Source organism: Epargyreus clarus, unplaced genomic scaffold, assembly GCF_041222505.1.
Source record: "Epargyreus clarus isolate Ecla_fem2 unplaced genomic scaffold, WU_Ecla_fem_2.2 ptg000026l, whole genome shotgun sequence".
NCBI lineage: Eukaryota > Metazoa > Arthropoda > Insecta > Lepidoptera > Hesperiidae > Epargyreus > Epargyreus clarus.
In genome coordinates, this window is record NW_027332233.1 from 12,655,123 (window position 1) to 12,675,487 (window position 20,365).

The following is a 20,365-nucleotide window of genomic DNA, read 5'->3' on the forward strand; positions in this document are numbered from 1 at the left end:
TATTATAAGAAATTAATCAACTCTGTATTAATTGATCTGTGTTTGACAAGTGAAAAAATATATAAATACAACAAACCATCATAATTATATTTAAAGTGTATAAATGTTTACAAAGTCTGATAATGTATGCTATTAACATGAAATATATTTAATTAATCTTAAAAAAGTTTCTTGTTTATTAAAAATATACAAACCAGTTGGTGATACTTTTAAATTTGCCGCTACATTCTGCCAGCTGCAAAGTTTATCGAAGTTTAAATTTACCGCCATTGGTAGTCTTGTTTTAGAAAGAGACAGAAAACCGAAGTCAGATATAGAAAACATTTTTGTCAAGGTTTATTCGTTTAGTCCATATTTTATTGCATGTTGGCATTTCGTTTTTAGGAGATATAAAAAAACGAGGAGGTATTGTATCCGATTTTATGTATTTTTTTAATTATGGAATTCACAATACAGTATGTGTAGTAGACATGTACCAAACAAATCGATAATCGAAACACTTAACTGTTTTAACAGCTTAGTATAAAACACTACTTTCTTAACTTTTTTTTAACTAAGTTAATTTTTTTAATGACAGAATATTTAACTTTAATATTATTAATAATCTACTGTTAAAGTAGTCTCCTGTCAAAGTTAGTTTAAAAGTTTTATTAAATTACGATGACTTATGCCCAAACGGGCTTTGACGACTATATTCTTTCTTTATTTATGCTTGTTTACTCTTGGATTTTTTTAAGTAACGTTAATACGCCTTATAATTAATATGCGTTAACACACAATCCTTAACCTTTTAGATTACACAATATTGAAAATGTAAACAAATACATTTTGTTTATTACTACCGCGATAAGTAGGTACATATTAGTGATAAGTAAAATGCAAATTGAATATTCTCCACATGGTTAATATTATTATTCATGATTACTCCAATAACGTTACTTAATGTACAGTCAATTTTAATTTTTTGTAAATACAAGTATACAATAAATACTAAATATTGAAGGTCTTGACATTTTGAACAATAAAAGGTTTCGAAAGCCTGGAATCCATCATTTCTTTGCTCGGTATGTTGGCTAACCTGACGCCATTTTACGCGCACATGCGCAGAACGACAGGTGGTCGGCGACTCGACCCAGCTATCCCGACGAACATCGACTTCTCATGCTCATCATCAGCCGCTTTCGTGTTCAAGCAAGAACGATGTGCAGTGCTTTGTGTTGAAGTGGTCGTGGTGACATGGCGTCCGCGTTTTAAATGCTGTTTAAAGTGTTAATACTGTTGAAATTTGTTTATTTACAATGAATGTGAATTATGATAGTGTTTGTAGACTGTGCTTGTCATCTCGAGGCGAATTACTGCCTATATTTCCTACCACCAGTTCGGATGACTCGGAACCTCCTGTCCTGGCATCGAAAATAAGGGACTGCGTTTCCGTGCAGGTACGTAATGCTTAAAATAGGCGAGAGAATGGAGTTTTGAGTGAAAGTAGACCCTCGGGTGTACGTGAGAACTCGTCATCCGCCCCGGTTCGTGTAATGACAGGCAGCGCTGTTAGGTGGAGATGTCGTAAGATCGTCCACCATTTTGTAACGTTCTACAGCTACCGACCGATAGGTCGACTCGTGGCCGCGTCGCGTCGCATTCCGTGCAGCCGGCAAGGAATGGCGCGCATGATGAGGGTCGGGTTTGGCATTATTCCCGGGGGTCTGGCAGGGAGGGGGTCTGCGGATCGCTTGATAGTCTCGGCGGTGGGCATCGGGCGTATTGATTTATCGGACGAGACCAGGACGATGCAGCTCGTCCCTCGGACGGGTAGAGCGTCGGTGTCGGCGTGAGTGCGCGTCTGTGTGCGTGCCTATATCGAGCGGTAACCCTCGAGGGGCTCGCTGGTTGCCACTCGACTCGCTTCTACTTATTCGGTCGAGGAGTAGCCGTTCGCCGCCGCTCGCATATACCTACGTCTACCTACATACTTAGTTTCTCCACGCGTCGCATGTATACATGAGGTGGCGAGGCGCGGTTTCGCCTCGCTCGTTCTGATGAAATGCGCGCGTCTTTCGGCCTTCGTAATATGATTGCGTATGATTATTTTTTCAGATAAGCGAAAATGACGACCTGCCTACCAATGTCTGCAGGAAATGCATGGACAATGTCAATAACTGGCACATATTTAAGACTGTGTGTGAAAGGACACAAAACAAGCTACAGTCTCTGATTAATAAAGATGGCAGCCAACTAGAAGAGGTGGGTTGATATTTCTGGATGGTTATTTGAATTGGGGAACTGTCATATGATCTGTTGTTTACATGTCTGCTTTGTTTTTTCAGATTAAAGTGAAAAATGAACTTTTGTCAGATGAGGCCTATGATGATGGAGTGGTTATTGATGGCTTATACCCTGATAGTGAGGTATGTATGAGTCAGTTATATACTGATAAGTGAAGCCTAGTGATAATGGAACTTGTTGTTGACTGTGGTCATTAATCAATAGCAGTATAACTTGGTTGTAGATAGTCAACTTGTACAACCAAGTTACTTTTGATGTCAAGGACATTGTACAGCACTTGCCATGTCATCATTTGATTATGGAGTTGATGTTGAATAATAATGATTCTTTCTGGTACTCTTCATTAATTGATAGATTCATTATAGTACCATATTTTACTTTTGTTTTCTTATCTCTATAACATTGAAACCTTAGTTTATCTCAATGAGTGTTACAAGTATGGATATGTATTTTATGAATATTTTTTAATCTTTTATTTTAAAATATTTCAGAATGGTGGCACATTGAATAAGTTACAGCCAGAGGGCCCTCCAATCTTGGCATCACTGGGACTCACACCGAGGAGTGATAAGGTAAAAGATTATTTTCCTGGTGTGCCTTATCTTTCGACGCTGCTGCTATTGCAAAGAGCTAATATTACTGTTGAAAGATATTTAATATGACACTTAAACTGTTTTATTCATATTTACAATTTATTTTATACTCAATACTTTTAAGACAAAATTGTTTTAAGAAGTAAGACAGTGTGAGAATAGTTCAATTTAATTAATTTCATCCACAGACTCATGTAGATCCCCGAATGGATTGGCATCGGGTTCATGCAATAATGGGGATGGTCCAAGATGATGATGTCATTGATGCACTGCAGTCCACAGAAGAGTGCGATGTTGTCCATCAATCAGACCATAACTCGGACTCAGATGCAGAATTGAATGATGATATTGCCGATGATTTTATTGATTGTAAAAATGGTTTCCTGCAAAAAGATAGACAATTTTTATCAAAATACCCAAAATTATCATCATCTGCCAATTATGCCAAAATGAAAGAGGTTGTGAAATTGAGAAAACGCAATGCATTATCACATAAGCATTGTCCAGATCCAAAAAATGCCTGGAAATTGTTTTTCACTGATGATTTGTTGGAACTTATTGTTACATCCACTAATGGCAAGCTTAGTACCATCCAAAATGGACATATAAGAGAAACAAATGTGAGAGAAATAAAAACTCTTATTGGTATCTTATATTTACATGGGGTAATGAGGCCAACTCATCAAAAATTCAAGGAGCTGTGGCACAATGAATCTGGAATTGTATGTGTTCAAAAGAGTATGAAACTTGAACGGTTCAAATTTCTGCTTAAAAACTTGCGTTTTGAATATGAGGATAATGAGAGCATAATACAGTATGATATAATGAAGCGTATTCGAAAAGTATTTGAAATATTTGCATTGAATTGTAGAACAGTATTTGAAATTAAGAACATTGCGGTAATTGATGAAATAATTGTGCCAGTGTACGGGCCTTGTCCCTTTCGCTATAATATTGATAGAAAACCTTTCAAAAGTGGTATGAAATTAGTGATGGCTGTGGACCCCACAAATTTCTATGTTAGCAATCTCGATGTTATCACAGATCCGTATTTTGGAGCGGATGACATTGTAAGAAAGTTAGTCCAGCACTTAGCAGGAACGGGGAAAACAATACTTGTGGACAGCTGGTACACGTCACTGAAGTTAATGGAAATGCTCAAAAATGAATACCAACTGTACACCATAGCTGCTCTGGATCCTAAAAATGACATGATTCCACCATTATTTCTCTCCAAATATAGAAAAGATCAAACTTTTATGAGTGGATTTTTGGACAACGATGTGTCATTATCTTCATATGTAAATGCAAACTCGAAGTGTGTGAATGTTTTGACTAATGAACCCAGGTATTACAAAAGAGGCCATTGCAACCACACAACAGCTGTATCCGCATATAAAAAAAATCAGTCTGCCGTGGAAGTTCTGGATGTACTAATGCATTATTACACAACAATGCAGTATACAAATGACTGGACACTGTCTCTATTCTCCACTTTGTTGAACATTGCCTCGGTAAATGCCCAAGTTATATGGAGCTCTTTCAATTCTGACAGAATAATTCAGCGTCGTTTCTTCATCAAGCACTTAGCGCTCGGATTAATAGAAAACGAAGAGGTTCCGTCACTTTTGCAGGAAGATGTGGCGAAAAGGCGACGGGATCCAATAGTAGCACCACAGATTACGTACAAGAATAGACGGAGGTGCCGGATCTGTGTGAGAACGACAAAGCGTGACAGAAGAACAAAAGTTTATTGCTCTAAATGTGGCACGCCAGTATGCAAAGAGCATGCTGTGAGCATTTGTACTATTTGTGTTTCATAAATCTCACTTGTTAGGTTATAATATTCCATAATAATATTTGACTTGGCCCCTGTTGAATATCATAAGACATCTACCCCTATGGTAGAATTATAACAACGAGGCCTTTTTAATTTGCATTAATAATTGCAATTTATTTTATTTGTATCAGATTTAACATAATATATGTATTATTTACTTGATTCTAAATTTGTTACATAAACATTTAACCTTGAAAAATTCTATGTTTGTTATTTAATATTTAAGTTACACTGTTATTATTAAATGTTAATTAGTCTTAATTTTTAAATGATTTGTTCTTAAAAAAAACAATATAATGTCTCGAAATACTTCAACAGTTAAGTGTCATATTGAATATTTATATTTATATAGAATAATACTTTAATTTTATATAGAATATCGAACTATCGTAACCTTAGGTGACAACCGGTTTAATTTTATTTAATTTTAATTTAATGTTATTGTTTATCTCTGCTTGTAAAATAGTTGTTGTTAGACCATTACTATCTCACTGCTGGTTATGGGTCTCTTTTTAAGTTGATGGTTTAAGGTCATAGTCCACCGCGCCTTTTTTAAAAATCTGAGGAGCCTGGGTTTTGAACCTCGTACCCTCCGAATGAAATACCGAGTTTTATAACCATTGGACTATCACTGCTGCTAGGGACAATTGTAATGTAATGGAAGGGAAAATAGTAATAACATAGAAGTTAGTAGTATAAGGGGGTGCAGTTTCAAACTCATATTTAAGAGGTCATACATAGGGTAAAATAATTATTGTTTGATTAATATCGAAGCGGAGTTAAGTGAAACAAACATTCCTGAAATTCCAAAACATTCTCAAATATATGTTTGATGTCATGTGACTGTAATGAGACTGTACTCAATTTATAAGAGTGATTCTACATAGACTTGCAATAATTTTTCGTCATACTTATTTCGGGCAGTAAATATTTTCATTATTTAATTATCAGTTTAAAATGCGCATTAAAATGGTGTTTTTGTGGCCAATATTGCAACATTTGTTAATTTTGACAATAATTTCGCATTGTTTAAAATATCGTAATTGGGGATTTTTCTAAGTAAATAAAGTTTAAATGTGCAAAATAATAGTATCATTTATTACAATAATTATTAAAAAGTCCTCTAAAATTATATTTTATATTTATTATATTTTAATGTATATAGAAATCTAAATAATTTATTTTAATTGAATAACTTGTGGCAATTGGTTATAAGTTGCTCCCTTTTTTAGAAATCAAGTTACTTCAGTACACATCAAGTTATTTCTATGCATCGAAATAATCATCATTCATCCGTTTTTTGATAAAGTACTAAATTTTAATTTCAATGATTATTTATTGTATCCCTTTTATTTCGACGTAAATACAATGTTTAAATGCTTTTTCTGGTTTTTGAAAATTACCTATGTTTATCTCAGTAACTCAACTTAGATCAATTGCAGAGAGAGCTACTTTGTTACAATAAATTATTACCCATTATAATTTTAACCAATATTATAAATGCAAAGGTCAGTTTGGTTATCTTTTTGTTTGTGCCACTTCCACAGTTCAATGACTTATCGATCATCATGAAATTTGGTGAAATTTTTAGTTGAGTTTATTGGTAAAAATAGAACATATTATACTAATACATTTAAGAAGATATAAAAATATAATAATGTGTTATATTTATATATTAATGGTGTATTTATCTACGATTATAAATATTATATTCATGTTTTTATTTATAGGGCGCCGACAGCGATAAAGATGAAGAGGAAGAAGAAGATGATGATGAAGAGGGGAATGAGCCCCAACATTTTGCACCCGTTAGCATTGCTAACAGAGCTGGGATTCCCAACATGCCTGAGGTTTCCATAACCGTCATGCGACCCACCGGGGAAACTCTACACTCCCGTCAAGGTATCCAACAACTCGCTTCCAAAGACTGCCTTGTATGCGGACGATCCTACCAATACTCCCATAATGCAAGACGTCACGAACTTACATCACACAGCTTCGATAGATACACAAATAAAACCACACATAAAAAGACTCACTCGCACATGCAACCAAAACTTCGGCCAAACCCTTTCAATCCCAAAGCTCGGCTCATGCCAAATCCTATCAGCCATAAAATGCAACTTATCCCGAAGGGTATTTCAACAAAAATCATATCTTCAAAAACTATCGGCCCACCTAAACCAATCCCCATCAAAACTATAAAACCACCCCAGCATATTTTGCCATATCCGTTACGTATTAAAGCACTAAAGGATTTACAAATTAAAAAGAAAGAACCTCAAATTTTGAAAACGCTCCTGACAACTAAGCCTGAAGTTTTAATTTCTGAACCTGAAATAATTAATTCGGGTCCAGAAAGCCCCGAAACATTGATATCAGAGCCAGAAATAGCGTCGTTCCAAGTAGAAGCTATTCTGTCGGAACCAGATACATATGTGAACCAACATGATGACGAAGGTGATGGTGAAGGAGAATCACATCAGTACAAAACAAATAATCATGGCCAAAACTATGATACAGTAGAAATGGACACTGATAATGAAATTGAAATCGCTCGTCAGCAAGAAAATGAATGTGATGATGGGCAAGTTGAAAATAAAGGAGAAGATGATACCGAGAATGATAAACAAACCATGGAAACTGGACCAAGTTATAAACAAGAGTCTACTCAAGATGGTGAAATACATAATGAAGGTGGAGATCTAGATGCGAGTAAAATTAACCACGAAATCAAAGAAGAGAAAGACAGTGAGGAACAAAACCATGACGACAATTATGAAGACGATGATGACGACTTACCACCATCGAGCTTGGCTCCTGTTGTAGAAATAAATGAGGATATGCAGACTAATTCTTACAATAGTGAGATGAATGAAGAGGAAGAGGAAGAAGACTTAGAGTCAGCAGACGCTAATGACACAGTGGATGGCGAAGAAAATGTGAAAGACCTAGATCCAGACAAGATTTACGTAACAAAAACTCAACGAGACTTCATAGTCAAGTATCGTGATATAATTGAACAGATCAATACTAAACGGTGCCTTTGTTGTAAAAGGGAACACCCGCGTAGAAAAGCAGTAATTCAACATTTGCAAAAGAATGGCCATAAGGTGCCCAAACATACGTGTTACAATTGTGTTGTAACATTCAGTCATATTGGAGCTTTACTTAGTCACATGAGGTCAAATACTTGCACTGATTTGTGGAAAATCATTTACAATGAAAATGGAATTACGGAAGATCTTGTATTGGAAGATGAACCAAAAGATCCTAAAATTCAGCCCAAAGATATTTTCAACGCTAGATCATATGCGTGCAAATTATGTCCAGCCAAATTTCAGTTGAAACAATTTATAATGAAACATGTTTTAGATGTTCATGAAGATGGCCAATCTAAAGTAACGTTGGCATGTGTCCATTGTGGATCGAGATTTAAAGATAAAGGGTTGTGGAAGAAGCATATTCGAAATGGAGAATGCACAGTTTATATTTCCTGTGACTTATGTTCCGAAAAGTTTGTTAACATGCAAGACTTTAGCGATCATGCTTTAGCTGTTCATGCTGGCAGCTGTGATCTATCTGATAGCCAGAGTAAATGTGTGGACGGTAGACCAACGGATTGTCCTATATGTGGCAAGAAAAACAGCAGCTATCCGAATTTGGTCAAACATTTGAAGATTATCCATAATGAGGAGAAACCTCATTACTGCCAACATTGCGACTCCAAATTCGAACAAGCTGCCGATCTTAACAAGCACATTTACATGGAGCATTCTGACAGATCTTTAGGCGTTCAGATTTCAACTGAGCCTGATATGTCGCTCGTCAAAGAAGAAGCGGAAGAGTATCATTATTCTTGTACGGAATGCAATGCCATATTCGAAACCGTGGACGCATGGACCGATCATCAAGTGGCTGAACATAATCAAGTCGCTCATCACTGTGATCAATGTGAAAAGAAATTTTTGCGGCCATCTGAGTTGGCTGAGCATAAAAATACACATTTGCGGGTGAAATTCTATCCTTGTAACGTCTGTTCCAATTCTTACAGCACCCCTCAGAAGCTTTCTGAACATGTTCAACAAGCTCACCCCGGGTCTAGTGCATATAATTCATTGGAAGCAGAATTCTTCTGCGACATATGTATCAGATCATTCAAAAGCCGTCAGGCGTACTCTAATCATATGCGTATTCATTCTAAAGTACCTACTACTAACAGAAAGCCTGGAGATCCTAAAGGGTTTTCGCCACAAATTATTGGAAAACCTATTCGACACTTTTCTATGGTTCAACCAAGCTTTTTGTCATTTAAGCCAAATTGTAATGTTCCTAATGCTCCTTACTCATGTGATATTTGTGGCAAAGGGTTTATGCATAAGAAAAATATATGGAAACATAAGAAAGTTCTGCATGCTGATCTGATTAATGACAGAAACGATAGTGAAGAGAACACTATGCAAGCATCTACTGAAGAAGACGACTACAATGTAGATGAAAATGGCTCTATTTTATCAACGCCCCAGTTCAACAGTTTCAACTTTACAAATACTCCTACTATTACTAATAATATACAGCAGCAACAACCAACACAAGATCCGATGCCGTTTTCTTGTGAATTATGTTACAAAAGGTTCCCTCTTAGAACTAGTTTGTGGAAACACAAACGCGCCAAGCATGGAATAATTAACCCCAGCTCTACTAAATCATCTGACTCGCAAGCAACTCCTAGTGAATCGACTGGTCGATCGAACTGTACTATATGCGAGATAAGTTTCTCCGACAAGAGGTCCTATTATCGTCATAGGAAAAATGTTCATAAATCAACAGTACAAATGTGTAAGATCTGCGGTAAACCGCTTAGTTCCACGGGTGAACTTTACGAGCATTTGAGGGCTGCTCACGCACAAGAATTGCTGGGGTATAATGCTAGCCAAGGTACTAGCAAAACGCAAGATATGGGGCAGGAAATGGAACCAGATTACGACCAAGATCAGGATACCATTGATCCTAATGCTGACTATCAAGCACGATACCCGTGCGATACTTGTGGAAAACAATTTGTTGGACTTCTTGCATTGCAAAATCATCAGTGTATTAATCAGATGCAACCGCAGCCTCAAACTTTCGACTGTGAGATTTGCCATAAGAGCTACACATCTATTGCTGCTCTTAAGAGCCACCGTGGTTGGCATTTGCGATCACCTGATGGTAAAGCTGCTGCTAATAATTCCGGCCTTTGGATGCCACAGCGCAAAGTTACAAGTAAAGTAAGTAAGCACGAAGTAGTCGACCCCTCCCAACTCGCGAAGGTCACGCATACAATCCCCCCAAGTGTGGTGGCGAAGCGGAGGTTACCACCGGAAGTAGAAGTAACCGTGGTCAACCCAAATAAGAAGATGCGTTCGGACGATTCCGTAGAAATGGATCAGCAAAATAATTCATCTTCAGGTATCGAAGACAGGTATTGTTCCATATGTGATAAGGAATTTACGAAGCGGGCAGCATTCCAGCGCCACATGGATGAGGTTCATCAACCAAACTCAGTGTTTTGTCCAGTTTGCGACAAAAGTTTCACTCGGAAATCGACGTTGATTGTCCACATGAAGAAGCATTACGATGCCGGAGAAGGTAGTTCTACAGGAACCGCTCAGAATGATGAGGATGGGCACGTATGTGATGTCTGTGAATCGCAGTTCGAAACCCTTACTGAGTTGAACGCTCATCGTATTGAGCAACACGGCGAAGGGGATGGTGATGGGGAAGAAACGGGCGAGTCCGATGAAGAGGCAGTCGATGTAGAGCAACCGCCGGGAGAATTTACGTGTAACCAATGTGGTGATGGCGTGGCCACACCTCGTGATTTAATCGCCCATCGTACCATGCACTCCACACCGACTAAGTTCTTCTGCAACATCTGCAAGGTCTACTTTGCAAGAGCTTTAGATCTCTCGTCTCACACCAGGGCGAGACACTCAGACAACGAAAAGGTCTCCTACCCATGTGCCATGTGCGACCGCTCCTATATGAATAAGAAGAGTTTGCAGCGTCACATCGAAATGGCACATTGATCTTCTTACCTAACCACAAGTTGATACATTTTTAAAATGACGTTCTCTTCTATCCCTTAAGTTTTAATGAAATGCAGTGGCCTTTATTATGTCATGTACATTTATGACCCTTTGATACCCTTTCATAATGATGTGTCATTTCGAAATTGTAAATATTGAAAGCCGATTGTGACTTCTAATGATACTCCTATCTGCAAATATCATCAGATAACCCTTAATGAGTTTATGCTGTCATTCCTATACTTTCGGTTGCCGTTTTTATTTAGTAATATTAAGTTAATTTTTATTTTTTTCTCTGTAAGCTTTTTAATAAGTCTGCTCATATTGTGTTATTTATTTTATTGTCATTTATTAAGACTGTTACAAGTTCATATAATTGTAATGGTTTATTATGAGTTCGCGTTAGGTAATAACATGAAAATGCGTGGATGTTTTATCATGATTTTCAAAAAATGATAAACAAAAAATGTCTACACTTATATTTTTAAATACTGGAATCATGGGCCAAAATTTTTATATTAGTCAATATTGGTTAAAACAAACTTAAATTGTATGTGTAAGTATGACTTGTATGCGTCTTTAAAATTATCTATATTTTTTGTGAGGTCAATGTGACCTTGAACGATTTATTTTTAGTTGTAATTAGTGTTTAGTTCTACTTTATTATAGTATGTAAATATTTTCGTAAATGAATACTAATTAGGAATTTAATGATTTGAATTGATAAGGGAAGGTTTAAGTTTCATTAAAATGTACTGATTATTTTATAGTAATTGCAAATGTATATTTTATAAAAACTAAATTAACCACTAATGGCATATCTCCTCATCTATGGTGATAAAAATGTTTTTGCATCTTGGTATTTTGCTATTAATTATTTTTACTTCATCTCTTCCATTTCGTCCTACCTAACGTCGATTATTATGTAGCCATCTGTAATAGTGCCAAAAAATAAAAATACGTACACAGTAATATTATTGAATGTATTATTATTATAACGTACAAAGTAACCAAATAGGATCCTTGAGTATATCTACGATAATATATCGTATTTTAAATCAGTGAAATATATTCCATTATTTTAACAAGATTTGAATTATTGTTTTGATCATGCGCTTGTCTATAGCTAATCATGATGCAGTTCTCTGCCTGCTCTTAATAATGTCGATGGTACCTTCCCTGATTTGTACCTGCTACAAATGATTAAATATTAGGAGTCTTATTTGGTCACCTCATGAATAATATAAAAGCTATATCTTAACAAGATGCTATATCGACGTCGACAACATAGTCAGATGATTAAAAATAATTACGAAAATATATTTACTCGTACAAGCTTCGAAATGTATGTCGCTAGATAGGTAGTTATTCCCATATATTTCCATATAAATCCATATTATTTTTTTGCCTACGTATGACGTTGATATGGCATCTTTATGAGATATATAACCATAAGCAATACTAAGTGTATTTTACCATCAGCACAAGGTCATAAAATATATTTTGTTATATCCATGCATTTAATGCGATTCATTTTACAAATATATTGCACTTGAAATTAAAATATTTATATATCAATATTTTTCATACTAATCGTTTTGCAATTGGATGGTTGACACTGAAAAAGTATATGATATTGTTTAAAAACTGTTTTACTGTAATACCGTAGTGGTGATGTATTTCTCAAATGTGTGATTTTACTAAAATAAAACTGATTAAGGTAATATGAGCTTTAGTAAACTGCACTCAAGTGATATACTTACGTTACGAAATGTCCCCGTAAGAAAACATGTGCATGTTTATAATGACCTCATTTTTTTAAATACAATCATTTATAAACTAAAAGTTTTGCAGTACTCTTGATAAACAATAAAAAACAAATATTCTCGTCCTGAATGTAACATTTTATTTTAACTGAAAAATATTTTTAAACATTTTTTAAGTTTTCTTATAATTTTTAATTCTAACATTTTAGGCAAAAAAATAATATTTAAATTTGTAATTATACAACACGTTTCAAGCATCCAATTATTTATAAATAAAATTGTAATTATTGGGACATTTTCAATACTTTTTTTTTTCGTTTTAAAATCAAAATAATTTTAAAATGAATGTGTATAAAACTGAGACAAGTAGATATTTTATACGATAATCATTGTTCTGTAAATTGAAAGTATAATTGTTATAAAAAATTAAGTTACACGCTTTCGAAATGTAAATCAATTGCGGTATTGCCTAAAACATTAATTTTTTATATTATATTGTAAATAATCGAATGTCCTACATATAACTTGAGAATAACATTTTTCCAGTCATCTTCCATTTAAATTTCATAGGCTATGTATGTATGATGTTATTATCACATGTTTGATCATTAAATGTATGAAATGTTTGTACTTTGGGTAACAGATAAATTTAATATTTAAATTATTTGTAAATGTTGAAATATTGAAATGTATGTATACATCTTTGCATACCTTTATAATCTTGATTTATCTGATAATAGATAAGCTGCATGTCGGCCGACGAAGTGTTGCCAATTTAGCTGGAGGAACTTAGTATCTATGCAATGGGTATATCGTAGGAGCTGACAATCACGCTTGTAATTTACATAAAATAATTATGGTAGTCGAAAACAGAAATTATTATCATTTTAAATTTTTTATCCAGTTTAAATGGTTCATGGGTGTATGGGTTGTATCACAATTGCGGAAATTCAATAAAAGGGTTTATTTCTTAAATATATTTATCATTAATTCTGATATCACAATCCATCATGCGTCGTCGTTTTTTTGGATCATACAAAATTGTGTATTAAAATTGCTAACATATTATTATGATGATTGAGCAATGTTATTTGTCTGAGCGAATTGTGATTCAGTGAGGATACTTATTTAATTGTGTATTTTTTTTATAATAAGTATGGTAAAAGGTTGAAGTTCATTTATTTTCAAATTTGTTTCGTGCATATAGTAATTGATTTTATCGTTTTATTTATTTAAACATTTTAATCTTCTGTATCATACACATATTTATTTTATTGAAAATTATTTTAAATTCAAGGGAGCGGTTTTTATGTTTTTTTTTTAAATGGCTGTTTATAACTGTTTTTTGTCTATCACGATTAATTATATTTTAACTTAATTACTACCATACTCATTGCAGACTTATTACTGTTTACGTAAAACGCAATTGGCAAACATCGTTGGTCAAATATGGTATCCTATTCTCTAAGGGTCTTTGTACACGAGTTTGCACTGATATAGATGCAATACAAACGCTGTAGGTTACAAACATTAGGTACAATATCTAACGTCCCTTGGTAATAATAAAATTTAACCAATTTTTACCTATCGTAGATTGTAATTTGTCAATTTAGGTATGCATAAAATTGACAAACTGAACTTTGGTAGATATAAATTGGTTAAGTTCGAATTATAAAGTAGTGGTATTGATAGACCGGACAAAAAAAAGTGTCATCCACCATTTATTAATATTTGGTAATAAGTTGTTTTGAAATATATGTCAATCCTCAATCAATCCGAAATGGTGTCAGTGTGAAGCGGGATGACAGTTTTTGTATGAAAATTTTGACGATGTCCGATCTATGGATCCTATGTACCCCTTTGGTTAAGATTATTACTACCGGATGTTATATCAAACAGTAGTTTGCAGCAACATGGAAGAATGGCCAACCTCTGTAGGTATAACAAACATTTGATTGGCCATTGTATATTCATCTTCTGTGTGTATGGCCAATGTTTGTTGCCAGCGTTGTGTTGCGTCTGTATCGCTGCGCAATCGTGAACGAATGTTCTAGTAGTTTGAATACGTTTTGTACGATTAGGAGCTAAACCAAATTGTCCATAGATGAGGTTCACGTTTGTCATCTTATGTGGTTTGATAAATAAAGTGACTTAATGATACATTGCATTTTTATTTATTACTGTTTTGAAGCCCATTAACCTAAAAAGATTAAATGCATACATGGACAAAACAAGGAGTACACAAAACACATTGACTCCAAATTGTAGTTTTTTATAACTATCTATTTTATCTAGCCAGGGATCGAGGTTCACATGTTCGCAAAAAAGAGACCAAAAATAAAGCGCCATTTTGTCAATTTAGACATTTAATGTTACGTTACTGTCACTATAGTTCTGATACAATCCGCTAGGGGCGCTAATTGGAATTTGAATGGGCAAATACGTAAACAAATACCAAAACAGTCATATTTGTCAAAACGTAAAACCTGGTAAGGGTACAGTGTACGACTGAGTGAAACGAGAGCAAAAAGTTGGTAGTTACTTTAAGTATATAGAGTTACCTTTTGCAAATTATTTTTTACACGACTGCGAGTGTAATGTTTGTCGAGCACGTGTATTTTGTATGTTTCTGTGTCTAATTATTTGATACACCTTCACCCTAAACGGCTTGATAGGTTTTAAGAAATGAGGTGTTGGACTCTACTAAATTGTGGGAGTGAGTGACGACTATTTTTAGCAGTCGAGTTTTAGCTTTTATAGTGATTCTCTAGTTTTGGGATGTATTCGTGAATTGAAACACAGTAGTAGATTGCACAAAACATTTTAATATAAACTTAAAAAGTCGTACAACAATATGAAAAATTATTATTGACTAATTATATCGCGGACATGGAGAGCCGCTTTTACTATATTATGCAAATATGTATTATATTATCTTTAACACTTCCATCGAATATATCTTACAAAAGAAAGAAAAATAAAAAGTATCTTTATTAATAAAAAATCTCATTACGCTAAGTTGTATTATTATTAAACTTACATTATAGATTTTATCTACAAAATACTAGCGTCGTGGCCAGTGTTTCAACCGTGACCGTATTAATATTAGGTACATTACGTAATTTTAATAAGAATAGGGTACATAATAAAGTACCTACATATTAAGGGTAGGTACCGAAATCATACAACTAGACTTAATCTAAATCAAAATATAAAAATAGTAAAAAAATAGTTGCACATCTTCGTACACAACTTGCCTCTGTTGTGCGACGGGTGGGTGGCCACGGCACGGTAGCGGTTTCATACAGTGACGGATTTACGTTCGATTTCCCCGTAGGCTTGTTTCGATAGGGCCTTTTTATCAGGTTTCTATTTCCAATTTTCCTACATTTACTAAACACATCTAGATACTACTACGAAACCTGTTTTATATATTTTACTAAAATATTTAATATAAATTACGTTAACAGAGGTAGGTAATATTTTTATACAATAAAGGAAAGAGTATGAATTTTGATTTTTGTCGTCTTTAACTTTTGGCAATCCGCTAGTAATTAATTTAATGCGTAAATCCAGCACTGATTTTAGGCGACAATCGCATCGCCGAGGCGACTTACGACTTAAAAGTCGCGATGATACAATTTAACGTCGTAGCTAAGTTATACCATTAGCCTCGGTGTTCTCGGCGTAGTGTTCCGTAAGTAACGTCTTATAGACGTATGCGTCGCACGCGTCGAGTGCGGCCGTGCCGTGCGCGTCCCGTCCCGTCCGTGACCGTCACGTGTCAACGACAAGTTGCTACCCGCATATCGCTACAGCCAAGCTACCTATCTCTACGACCGACCTCGTCTGAAACACTGAGCTCAATTGCCGAGTGAAATATAAAAAAGATAAATAACACGTAGTATTTCCATGAATTTGCATGCACCTCGTATTTTATGAATCGAGAAATATTTTTTTCTATCATTTATCCATATTCATGTCTTTTATAACAATATTATAATAAGTATACCATACAGACTAAGGCCGGCCGCCGCGGCACGGTCGACCGGCAATGTACACGAGGACTAATATCTTCTTAAAAAAATACTGTTAGATTGAAACGTAGCTAAACCTATTATTATTATGTATATTATAATTAGGGTACAATTTTAAGAATGATGATTACGCTAGGTGAGATCTCCGACGCCTTCGGCCGGCCCCCGCACCGTCCGACCGCGTCCGATATGCAAAAGTTTACATATATATAGATAGGTTATGAGTACAATAGATACAGTACGCTATACACTTAGAGAGTATGAATTATCAATTTCAATATTAAAAATACGTAATTTCTCTATTGGCCTTCGTATCCATATGAAAAATTAGACGATTCGCGTACGAATATATATTATGTATACATATTTAAATATTAGTATTTCTTAGAATGGAGGACGTATGTATACAGACTCGCTCAAGAAGGTACGTCGTCGTAAGCGCACGAGGCCAGTCGGCCCTTCGCTCCCTTACACCCTACGAATATTATATCGATATCGAACGAAGACATCAAAAACCCGACTCGGCTTTAAATATTACGAAAATAAATCGCCGGCGAGTCGCGCGGCCGATTATTGCTCCTATCGATAAATTTACACACCGACGTAACGAACGAGAATACAAAAAGTTTGAAAAATCGTACGGATATCACAAGCGGCGGGCGGCGCGGGACGCCCCCGCGGAAAATAAAAAAATAAATCGCGGCGCGCGTCTCTCTCGTATAAAAGTAAAGACTCTATGAGCGGGTCGCGCGGGGCGGCTAGCGCGCGGGCGCGGCTCAGTTGGCGAGCAGCAGGTGCGCGTGCGCAGCCGTGGGCGGGTAGGCGGGCGTGCCGGGCGCGGCGTCGCGGCGCGCCACGAAGTACGCGGCGGGGTCCGCGGCCGGCGACAGCGCGCGCGCCGCTAGCTGCTGCTGGACGGCGCGCTGCTTGATGTAGTTGCTGAACTCGGTGGGTGACATGCGGTTGGCGCGTTTGCTGCTCGTCTTCAGCTTGGTGCTGCCGAACTTGGTCTGCGCGAAGGTGGCTGTGGTGAAGGTTAACGGTTGCGCTCGGAACGGCGGCGCCGGCGAGAACGCGGCGGGCGTGGGCGGCGAGGGCGCCGTGGCGGGCTCTACCGGCCGGAAGCACTGCGCTTCGGGATTGAACGCGCGTGTGACCTGCAACAAGACATTTATTTGAATATTTTTCACTTAGTAACATGTCATATCGTAGCGTATAAAAGACGATAATTATGTTGCTAAATTTAGAGCGGTTAGTATAATAAAATTATTGGGTGCCAAAATCAGCATCTGTCATTGACCTACATCACACAAGGCATTGCCTGTAAATCAATCGAAGCGAAACTTTTTTATCATTCATCATCATCATTATCGTAATTTTATTACGTAAGCGGTTCTATTGGGTCAATTATGCTGTGTGCACTTTGTAACTCGTAGTCTCTCTACTACGTTTACATTAGTTAATCGATTGATTTGAAGAGAAAAAGTCGCGTACTGACTGTAAGAAGGCGAACTTGCAATATTATTTTTACAGCAATGTTGTCAAAAGTAGTGTTTTTCATTTCATAAGTTTATTGATTTTTAGCTTACTTCTCTGTCAGTCCTTTCATCAGCAGCTCGCTCGTCACTGCTGAAGAGTACCTTTACTGCTCCCTTTTCTCCGATGCGGTAGGATACTTCGCCTGAAAAGATAGAAATAACAAATCGTTATTATCTAACAGCACAATAAATATTCTTAGAATTGAAAAGTTGTAGGCCAAAATCTATTTAACTGATTACATGAACATTGGTTCATGTAGGTGATGTAGGTATTCTCATTACGATTTTCCTTAACAGTAAAGTAAGTTAAGAAACTTGAAAAACTTCAAAGGCCTCTGATTTCTAAAGCCATGACTACTTTCATGACAGAAACATTGTATTAATACTTATATCTATGCCTACATGAATAAAAAAACGCAATATTACTTGGAATGTAGAGTTGAATAATTGATGGTCTTGATGACTTTCGTCTTGATTACAGTTTGATCATGATAAACCTTGTCGTTGTTCTATAGAACGGATGGATGAAGTTACGTAATCTTAAACTGGCCACCACTAAAATGTATTTTTTTATTATTTGAAACAACTTATTTTTAGATCATCAGTCAGGTCGTCGAAAGGATTTCTTATCATTGGCTTTTCACAATAAGTTCTACATTTATTTTGTTAATTACCTGGATCAACCCAAACGGCGAGATCCCTCGGGAGGTGTTCGAGAACATCTCGGACTGGCACGCCGGATTCCCGCGCAGCTCTTTCCAGAACTGGGTCGAGTGGTCCCCCGGTCTTCAGGCAGCGGAAGGCAGATCCCCGGCACGGCCGGTCGGGATACCAGTGGCCCCTGAATTTGTCTTTGAGCGCCTTCTCCAGCTCTTCCCCGAAGATGTTCACCCGCCGCCGCGGAAGCTTATTATACAGGTACGATATGACGAAGTTGAGAGCGACTTGCACTTCAATATGCATGGTTAATACTGTGGACAAGAGAAAAATACATTTAAGACGATACCCGGCTACTCTCGTATCTTTTATCTTATCGGACTCAGGTTCGGAAATACTCAGCTATGTTGTATCAAGAGATGAATTCGTTTGCTACTTGGCTATTCCTTGTTTCAGATTTATCTGATGATAAGTTTTGTTGATAACGTTCGTTTACGCAAGATTTCTTAAACGATTCTAGACAATAGATTTGGATTAAAGTTTGTACCTTTTAGAAATAAGTAGTCACGCATACTGAATATGGCATTGAATGATTGTTTACAATGACATTCACAGTGTACTGCGTCAGGCAGTTATAAAAATTACTTCCGTAAACAATCGCGTTACTGCGACAAAGATGTCCACTAATCGATTTAGTTGCAGTCGTAATTGTAACGAATTGATGCAGTGAATCGATTGGGTTCTGAGAAAAAGCGGTGGCAGGTCGTTTGAAAATCTAATATTCAAATAAGGTCTTTCTTGGATCGATTGTCTTGTTGAATAATAAAAGCTATCGGAACTAGGTCATTTTTGTTTGTTCGTATAGGAAGTAATTCCTAGGAATTACTTCTAAAACTCTGAGAAACGAAGCTTTTGTATCCTAGGATCCTAAAGCTTTGATTTTAAGCTGGTATTCTCAGGGTTTCGAAACTACGATCATAAAGATAATTTAAGTTGAAAAATAATATTTTTTAGATAGGAAACAATAAATTAACAGTTCCTTTGATTTAAAAAAAAATTATGTGTCCTTATTTATTATTGGCATATGAAACTTCAATTTCCGGAATCTAATTGCAAATGTAAATTATTCCTTTAGATGTATTTTTAGGACTAACACAGCAATAGCGCATGAAACCTTAGTCATTCTTAAAAGAAAAAAAAAACAAATAACCAATAATTACAAATTACAGACCAACTGCCTAATCGGTAGTGTTATAAAAACAACAAAATACGAAAGAAGATACCAAACAAAGAGTGGTAGTAATGGTTCATAAATCACGAGTACCTACTCCCGTAGGTTTAAGAGCAAACAATGGCTTTTATGTTCTGGGAAGTGTGAAAATAACCAAGAATTGTTCGCGGAGAACGCAGCCAAGCCGGGTTTGTTTATTTTTAGCTTCAGCTCTATAAAATTATCTGTGGAACAATTTTCTCGCTAAGGAATATTGTTTCGCTAGTAAGCGAAGTACCTACAGAGTTATTTTTTACGATTGTACCCGCAACTTTACGTATTGTGCTATATTTTATTATATTGAATA

At 36.0% G+C, this 20,365-nt stretch overlaps 2 protein-coding genes across 2 annotated transcripts in view; one reads left to right on the plus strand and one right to left on the minus strand.

Annotated features, from left to right (window-relative positions):
- Window positions 1–1,088: 1,088 nt before the first annotated feature.
- LOC140753347 (uncharacterized) lies at window positions 1,089–14,716 on the plus strand. Its single transcript, XM_073087890.1, has 5 exons — window positions 1,089–1,439; window positions 2,098–2,244; window positions 2,328–2,408; window positions 2,778–2,858; window positions 6,450–14,716. Exons 1-5 carry the CDS (start codon window positions 1,299–1,301, stop codon window positions 10,788–10,790), a joined length of 4,791 nt encoding a protein of 1,596 aa, XP_072943991.1. The 5' UTR covers window positions 1,089–1,298; the 3' UTR covers window positions 10,791–14,716.
- A 645-nt stretch (window positions 14,717–15,361) lies between these two features.
- Window positions 15,362–20,365, minus strand: part of Tob (Transducer of ERBB2) — a 66,561-nt gene continuing 61,557 nt past the window's right edge. Inside the window, exons 2-4 of the mRNA XM_073087891.1 lie at window positions 18,806–19,102; window positions 18,183–18,274; window positions 15,362–17,750 (exon numbers count right to left, since the gene is read on the minus strand). Coding sequence (XP_072943992.1) covers window positions 17,370–17,750; window positions 18,183–18,274; window positions 18,806–19,094 — 762 coding nt within the window. The 5' untranslated portion in view covers window positions 19,095–19,102 and the 3' untranslated portion in view covers window positions 15,362–17,369. The remainder of the gene's footprint in view (window positions 17,751–18,182; window positions 18,275–18,805; window positions 19,103–20,365) is intronic.

Excerpts from the sequence above, each read along its gene's own strand:
- LOC140753347 (XM_073087890.1), top strand. The coding sequence starts at position 1,299 with ATGAATGTGAATTATGATAGTGTTTGTAGACTGTGCTTGTCATCTCGA. Across the intron at positions 1,440-2,097 it reads GGGACTGCGTTTCCGTGCAG|ATAAGCGAAAATGACGACCT; the intron begins GTACGTAATGCT and ends TTATTTTTTCAG. Across the intron at positions 2,245-2,327 it reads ATGGCAGCCAACTAGAAGAG|ATTAAAGTGAAAAATGAACT; the intron begins GTGGGTTGATAT and ends TTGTTTTTTCAG.